This window comes from Physella acuta, unplaced genomic scaffold (genome assembly GCF_028476545.2).
Source record: "Physella acuta isolate Inbredline_101_S28 unplaced genomic scaffold, ASM2847654v3 ptg000209l, whole genome shotgun sequence".
NCBI classification, from domain to species: Eukaryota; Metazoa; Mollusca; class Gastropoda; family Physidae; genus Physella; species Physella acuta.
Window position 1 is genome coordinate 523,608 of NW_026731728.1, and position 8,983 is coordinate 532,590.

The 8,983-nt window shown below is 39.9% G+C and overlaps 1 protein-coding gene across 1 annotated transcript; it reads right to left on the bottom strand.

The window, feature by feature from the left end:
• Nucleotides 1-267: 267 nt before the first annotated feature.
• LOC131937386 (uncharacterized) lies at nucleotides 268-7,147 on the bottom strand. Its single transcript, XM_059294773.1, has 5 exons — nucleotides 6,980-7,147; nucleotides 3,823-3,910; nucleotides 2,713-2,952; nucleotides 2,197-2,352; nucleotides 268-624 (listed from the first exon to the last, which is right to left on the bottom strand). Exons 2-5 carry the CDS (start codon nucleotides 3,908-3,910, stop codon nucleotides 371-373), a joined length of 738 nt encoding a protein of 245 aa, XP_059150756.1. The 5' UTR covers nucleotides 6,980-7,147; the 3' UTR covers nucleotides 268-370.
• Between the last annotated feature and the right edge of the window lie 1,836 nt (nucleotides 7,148-8,983).

Below are 8,983 nucleotides of genomic sequence, written 5' to 3' on the forward strand. Positions count from 1 at the left end.
TGTGTTTAATAGTGCGGAATATTTTGATGAGACAGCCTACTAATTTGGACAAAATTTTAATTAATTCAATAAACATTAATTAGGCAACCAATTAAGTCAAATTAAATGTCATTTTGCATTTTCTTCATGTCTTGACCCACACGCCAACGTTGAAACAAATCTGTCAGTTAGAAGTGTCTGAAATTTCGATCTAGACAGACAGACTGACGACTTACGACAGAGACAGTGAGTTAAATAAAAGCTTGTAAAAAACGAACTTAGTTGATCAGCTTTGTTAGTAAAACTTTATTTATACACAAGTCAGCAAGGCCCTTGAGATCAAGTTTGGATGTGTTCATTGAATATGGTTCCAGTTCCATCTTGCTGATTCCTAAAACTGTATGTAGCCTCCCTTTGTATTTCTCCTCTTACAGACGACAACGACGACGACGATGACAATGAGGAGGAAGCAGACGCTGCCCCCGGCAATGAGACCAATCTGTAGGTTGACGTCCAGCACTGGTGGTCGTCTGCAGCCCACCGTCTCGTCACGTCTGTTGCCGCAGTCGTCATAGCCGTTACACTTGAGCACGTCGTCGATACAGTAGTTCTGTCTCTGGCAGTCAAACTTGCCGTACGGGCAGTCTGTGGGGTAGACATGGGTCATGGCATGGGTCAATACTGGGTCATGGAATGGGTCATGGTATGGGTCATGGCATGGGTCATGGCATGGGTCATGGCATGGGTCATGGCATGGGTCATGGCGTGGGTCATGGAATGGGTCATGGCATGGGTCATGGCATGGGTCATGGTATGGGTCATGGCATGGGTCATGGCATGGGTCATTGCATGGGTCAGTGCTGGGTCATTGCATGGGTCAGTGCTGGGTCATGGCATGGGTCATGGCATGGGTCATTGCATGGGTCATGGCATGGGTCATGGCATGGGTCATTGCATGAGTCGGTGCTGGGTCATGGCATGGGTCATTGCATGGGTCATGGCATGGGTCATGGCATGGGTCATGGCATGGGTCATGGCATGGGTCATGGCATGGGTCATTGCATGAGTCGGTGCTGGGTCATGGCATGGGTTATTGCATGGGTCATGGCATGGGTCATGGCATGGGTCAGTAGAGTGTCAGAGTATGGGTTATGGCATGGGTCATGGCATGGGTCAGTGCTGGGTTATGACAGGGGTCATGGCGTGGGTTATGGCAATGGTCAGAGCTGGGTCATGGAATGGGTCACTTAAATGGTAGCTCAAGATGTGGGTCACTAAGGTGGTAGACCATGTAAAGATTGAAGTGGGTTCCAAATTCTAAAAAATAATTGTAAAAACTTAAGCATGTGTTTATCTATAATAAAGTAGTCAAACAAGCTAAAATGAGCCGCTGTAACAGAACTTCACTTGTCTTAATAAATGCAAAGTTCATTATTTTTACTTTCTCGTATATACGAAGTATAGAGAAAGTATTGTAATCGTAAAAAAAAAAAATCGAGATTTTTGCAAATCTCGACGTTTTACACCTCCCTGAGTAGGAAAAGCATAGTTTTGCAATCTTGTACGTATGTCTGTGTGTGTGTGTATGTGTGTGTGTGTGTGTGTGTGTAAACACGATAACTTGAGTACCGTTACAGCTAGGCTGATGAAATTTCATACATAAGTATTATATCAAAATCGTAGATCCGTATCAACTTTTGAGCGATTTCCGATAACCGGAAGTGGAACTTTTTCTACTTTGAATTTTTCAAAAGCATATAACTTGAGTACTATTTCAGATAGATAAATGAAATTTCACATTGAAGTAAAAAATCAAATTTTCTGCCTTCTATCAAATTTTGAGTAATTTCCGTTGACCGCAAGTAGTAATTTTCACTATTTCCCATTTCTCAAAAAAAAAACGCATGTGAATTTATAAAGTACTAATAATATTCCGCACTACTATACATATCTTTATTTGGCGTTCGCTTGGTGCGCAATTCTTTTTTCTATCAGATTCTATTCTATTTTTAAAAGTTTAAGTATTTAAAATGGATTAAAAAATCTACTGCCACCTGCCACAGACTGCCACCTACTGCCAACTGTTGTGCTACTGCCACCTGCCACCGACTGCCACCTACTGCCACCTACTGCCACCTACTGTCACCTACTGTCACCTGCCACCTACTGCCACCTACTGCCACCTACTGCCATCTAGTGCTACTGCCATATACTTACTTCCGTCCATGTAGCGGTCAAATACCTCAGTGACCAGGAGGTCGACCTGTGGGGTGGTCAGGTAAGCGTTGAGCCAGTTCTTGATGCTGATGCTACCACGGAGTCCCATGTCAAAGTCTCCCAGCGGTTTGTCCCGGCCACAGTAGCCCCTGTACCCTGGGGGAGGTCAGCACACAGTTCATGGTGGGTTGAGATTGTTCCAGAACACACACACACACACTCACTCAAACATATACTCACTCACACCAACTCATTCACACACTGATGCATGCACTCATACACACACATACACACACTCATACACACAGACGCATTCACACATTCGTTCAGACACATTCACTCACCTCGTCACCTTATGCTGAATACACCACACGTACACACACGCACACACACACACACGCACACAACCATCAACACCATTTCCCCATCCGCACCACCTGCCAATCCCTCACATATTCACACACCTATCCCCCCTCCACTCTCCCCCCCCCCCCCCCCCCCCCCCACAGTACTGACCGAAATAGTTGCCCTGGTCAGAGGTCATGAAGATGGATATGTAGGGGCAGTTGTTGGAGGAGTCCACGTACTGGGGTGACATGCTGTAGTTGACGAACGACGCCGAGATGGCCACACCCGTGTAGGGCTGGAGCTTGATCGTGCAGTTGGTGTTGGGGTACAGGTTGTCGTTGGGGGTCATCACGATCCTGACGTCGTTGTACACGCTGATGGTGCTGCCACAATACTGGGCCAGGTTGTCTGGGGGTCATAGGGAGTGGGAGTTACAGGGGGTAAGGGTCATAGGGGTGGGGGTCATAGGGAGTGGGGGTTACAGGGGGTAAGGGTCATAGGGGTGGGGGTCATAGGGGGTGGGGGTCATAGGGCGTGGGGGTCACAGGGGGTGGGGGTCACAGAGGGTGGGGGTCATAGGGAGTGGGGGTCACAGGGGGTGGGGTCACAGGGGGTGGGGGTCACAGGGGGTGGGGGTCATAGGGAGTGGGGGTCACAGGGGGTGGGGGTCACAGGGGGTGGGGGTCACAGGGGGTGGGGGTCACAGAGGTTGGGGGTCATAGGGAGTGGGTGTCACAGGGGGTGGGGTCATAGGGGGTGGGGTCATAGGGGGTGGGGGTCACAGGGGGTGGGATTATAGGGGGCAGGGGTTACAGGGGTTGGGGTCACAGGGGTTGGGTGTCACAGGGGGTGGGGGTCACAGGGGGTGGGGGTCACAGGGGGTGGGGTCACAGGGGGTGGGGGTCACAGAGGGTGGGGGTCATAGGGAGTGGGTGTCACAGGGGGTGGGGTCATAGGGGGTGGGGTCATAGGGGGTGGGGGTCACAGGGGGTGGGGATCACAGGGGGTGGGGTCATAGGGGGTGGGTGTCACTGGGAGTGGGGGTCACAGGGGGTGGGGTCATAGGGGGTGGGGGTCACAGGGGGTGGGGTCATAGGGGGTGGGGGTACAGAGGGTGGGGCCACAGGGTAACAAGCGAGTTTTAATACAAGTAAATTTTGAAGAATTTTTACACATTAGTCTGTGTTGGCAAATGCTTTAGATTAATTAACTACGATCTGGAACAGGCCAATCAAAACTAAAAAAAAAAACTGACTGCCAAATCTAGAGAGTACTCACAGACTGACGGGCTGTAGTGAGCAGCTGACCACGACAGCAGACTAGCCAGTACAGCCACCATCAGGCCAAGGTTTGTTGTGTTCTTCATCTACACGACAAGCTAATGTTAGACTTTACAGGACAAGCTAATGTTAGACTTTACAGGACAAACTAATGTTAGACTTTACAGGACAAACTAATGTTAGACTTTACACAACAAACTAATGTTAGACTTTACACAAAAAACTAATGTTAGACTTTACACAAAAAACTAATGTTAGACTCTACACAACAAGCTAATGTTAGACTTTACACAACAAACTAATGTTAGACTTTACAGGACAAACTAATGTTAGACTTTGCACAACAAGCTAATTTTAGACTTTACAGGTCAAACTAATGTTAGACTTAACACAACAAGCTAATTTTAGACTTTACAGGTAAAACTAATGTTAGACTTTACACAACAAACTAATGTTAGACTTTACAGGACAAGCTAATGTTAGACTTTACAGGACAAGCTAATGTTAGACTTTACAGGACAAACTAATGTTAGACTTTACACAACAACACAACAAACTAATGTTAGACTTTACACAACAAACTAATGTTAGACTTTACACAACAAGCTAGTGTTAGACTTTACACAACAAACTAATGTTAGACTTTACACAACAAACTAATGTTAGACTTTACACAACAAGCTAATGTTAGACTTTACACAACAAACTAATGTTAGACTTTACACAACAAGCTAATGTTAGACTTTACACAACAAACTAATGTTAGACTTTACACAACAAGCTAATGTTAGACTTTACAGGACAAGCTAATGTTAGACTTTACAGGACAAGCTAATGTTAGACTTTACAGGACAAACTAATGTTAGACTTTACACAACAACACAACAAACTAATGTTAGACTTTACACAACAAACTAATGTTAGACTTTACACAACAAGCTAGTGTTAGACTTTACACAACAAACTAATGTTAGACTTTACACAACAAACTAATGTTAGACTTTACACAACAAGCTAATGTTAGACTTTACACAACAAACTAATGTTAGACTTTACACAACAAGCTAATGTTAGACTTTACACAACAAACTAATGTTAGACTTTACACAACAAGCTAATGTTAGACTTTACACAACAAACTAATGTTAGACTTTACACAACAAGCTAATGTTAGACTTTACACAACAAGCTAATGTTAGACTTTACACAACAAGCTAGTGTTAGACTTTACACAACAAGCTAATGTTAGACTTTACACAACAAACTAATGTTAGACTTTACACAACAAGCTAATGTTAGACTTTACACAACAAACTAATGTTAGACTTTACACAACAAGCTAATGTTAGACTTTACACAACAAGCTAATGTTAGACTTTACACAACAACCTAATGTTAGACTTTACACAACAAGCTAATGTTAGACTTTACACAACAAACTAATGTTAGACTTTACACAACAAGCTAATGTTAGACTTTACACAACAAACTAATGTTAGACTTTACACAACAAGCTAATGTTAGACTTTACACAACAAGCTAATGTTAGACTTTACAGGACAAACTAATGTTAGACTTTACACAACAAACTAATGTTAGACTTTACACAACAAGCTAATGTTAGACTTTACAGGACAAACTAATGTTAGACTTTACAGGACAAACTAATGTTAGACTTTACAGGACAAACTAATGTTAGACTTTACACAACAAGCTAATGTTAGACTTTACAGGTCAAACTAATGTTAGACTTTACAGGACAATCTAATGTTAGACTCTACACAACAAGCTAATGTTAGACTTTACACAACAAGCTAGTGTTAGACTTTACACAACAAACTAATGTTAGACTTTACACAACAAGCTAATGTTAGACTTTACACAAAAAACTAATGTAAGACTTTACAGGACAAACTAATGTTAGACTCTACACAACAAGCTAATGTTAGACTTTACACAACAAGCTAGTGTTAGACTTTACACAACAAACTAATGTTAGACTTTACACAACAAGCTAATGTTAGACTTTACACAAAAAACTAATGTAAGACTTTACAGGACAAACTAATGTTAGACTTTACAGGACAAACTAATATTAGACTTTACACAAAAAACTAATGTTAGACTTTACACAAAAAACTAATGTTAGACTTTACACAACAAACTAATGTTAGACTTTACAGGACAAACTAATGTTAGACTTTACACGACAAGCTAATGTTAGACTTTACACGACAAGCTAATGTTAGACTTTATACAACAAGCTAATGTTAGACTTTACACAACAAGCTAATGTTAGACTTTACACAACAAACTAATGTTAGACTTTACACAACAAGCTAATGTTAGACTTTACACAAAAAACTAATGTAAGACTTTACAGGACAAACTAATGTTAGACTTTACAGGACAAACTAATATTAGACTTTACACAAAAAACTAATGTTAGACTTTACACAAAAAACTAATGTTAGACTTTACACAACAAACTAATGTTAGACTTTACAGGACAAACTAATGTTAGACTTTACACAACAAGCTAATGTTAGACTTTACACAACAAACTAATGTTAGACTTTACAGGACAAACTAATGTTAGACTTTACACAACAAACTAATGTTAGACTTTACAGGACAAACTAATGTTAGACTTTACAGGGCAAGCTAATGTTAGACTTTACACAACAAGCTAATGTTAGACTTTACAGGACAAACTAATGTTAGACTTTACACAACAAGCTAATGTTAGACTTTACAGGACAAACTAATGTTAGACTTTACAGGACAAACTAATGTTAGACTTTACAGGACAAACTAATGTTAGACTTTACAGGACAAACTAATGTTAGACTTTACACAACAAGCTAATGTTAGACTTTACACAACAAGCTAATGTTAGACTTTACAGGACAAACTAATGTTAGACTTTACACAACAAACTAATGTTAGACTTTACACAACAAACTAATGTTAGACTTTACACAACAAACTAATGTTAGACTTTACACAACAAATTAATGTTAAACTTTTGTTAAACTTTTAAAGTGGTTTTATCTATGCAAATAGTAAGCTTCATTCAGAGATTATGATATCACATGTACTTTTCTTAACTGTTTTAATCAACAAATATTTTGGAATTAAATATCAATAAGAACCTTTGAAAATGACGTCAATATTTAAAGAGTCCAAAATTGTCTGTTCCCCTGAATAAACGTTTGAAAAAACCACTACAAGAGAGAGAAAAACGTGATTTTATATGAAAGTTATTACGTTGATCTCTCAGTCACAAGATTGTTCTATTTTTAGCGCCTTGTCAATTGTTCAATGAATTTAAGACCAAAGTTTTTTTTTATTATCTAATGGTAATATGATAATTAGACAAAGATCTAATGAAAGTGATTAGCAGAGGTGTGTGTGTCTTGTTAAATGTGATCACCAGGTGCTGTAGATATCACACGTTGTCACATTAAGGTTGTTAGCACATTATTTAGCACCAGGTGGTGTAGATATCACCTGTCACATTAAGGCTGTTAGCACATTATTTAGCACCAGGTGGTGTAGATATCACATGTCACATTAAGGTTGTTAGCATATTATTTAGCACCAGGTGGTGTAGATATCACCTATCTTCATAGCCAGGCTGTTAGCACATGATTTAGCACCATGTGCTGTAGATATCACCTGTCGTCACAGTCAGGTTGTTAGCACATTATTTAGCACACACGTCCACAGTAGGCATAACATAACAAAACCTGTGATAGATTGAGAAATGCAAAAATTAATCGAAGATTTACTGGGCAAAAACTCAGATAATCCTTGATCTAACCACTGGCTAGTAGAGAACTACTCACAGATCATCGGGTAACTGTGAGCAGCAGACGTGTGGGCTGACACGTGACAAGAGCCTACACCACAGTTAGTTTGGTCTGGCACTACAATGGTATCAAAATAAAATGTCTTCAGAATTTTAAAATTTTATCTGGCAATTTAAAAACAACAATTTTCAGGTTTTTTAACCTTGTTTCTCGCATCTACGACATGATTAATTTTTCAAGCAAGGAACAGTTTTTCTTGGGTTTTTTTTTTCTTTGATAAATTGTTTTAAATTATTATAGATCTAGTTTAAAAACATGGCATACGTGTTTTGAATGTATTAATGTCCATACAATAGACTTCCTACCAATAAAACTGATGTCAAAAGCTCAAAAACGTCAACTCTTCTGTTTTCTTGTAAACAAACATTGATTTTATTTGTCCATTTTCCTTGATCAATCAATCGGTGTGCAGTAATAAATACTATATTATTAATTTACTCCGTTAGTTAAAGATCAAAGTTTGATTAGCTTATGATTACAATTAGAGAATGGTGTTTGCGGGCCGTCATTAAAAAATAATACTTGTGGCTCAATTCATTAAACTTTATGTAAAGGGAGGTAAACGATGAAACTATTTTTTCGGTTATTTGTTTTTTATCTCCCCTTAACTTAACACCATGTAATTTCCGTATGTCGGAAGAGCTAAAACTGTAAATGTATATTCGCGTGGGCATTGAGAGCCACTGATCTCACTCAGACTATAAGACCACCCCTCACCACTTCTCCCCCCCCCCCCCTCATTCTCGTGCTGAAGTCAGATGTGAGGGTGAACAGCTTCACCCATAAAAAAAAAAAAATGGCCAGCATACTTGCCACCTCCATTGGGGGGGGGGGGGGGTATTTTTACATCGTGTGTGATAGTTCTTAGGTCCACGCAGGGGCGGACTAGGCTGGAGCGGGGCCCCCCAGCGGAAATTATTTAGTGCCCCTGTATTTAGGCCTTTTACATATATATATATATATATATATATATATATATATATATATATATATATATATATATATATATATATATATATATATATATATATAGTCTTGTGGTTAGTTCATGGTTGGACAATTGCTACAGAAACAAATCCAAAAAGAAAAGCAGGCTGAATTCAGAGTCAACGGCCTATAAGGCGCATAACCAGTTGACACGTATAGGCCTACTTGATTGTTTTGGAGGGAATCTCTTCTAGCACTAAAATTAAGAACTCAGAAGAAGAAGAAGAAAGAGTACAGGAAAAAAAATGTAGAACTCAACTTCTATACATGAGGAATATAAATCCATGAGAAACTGAA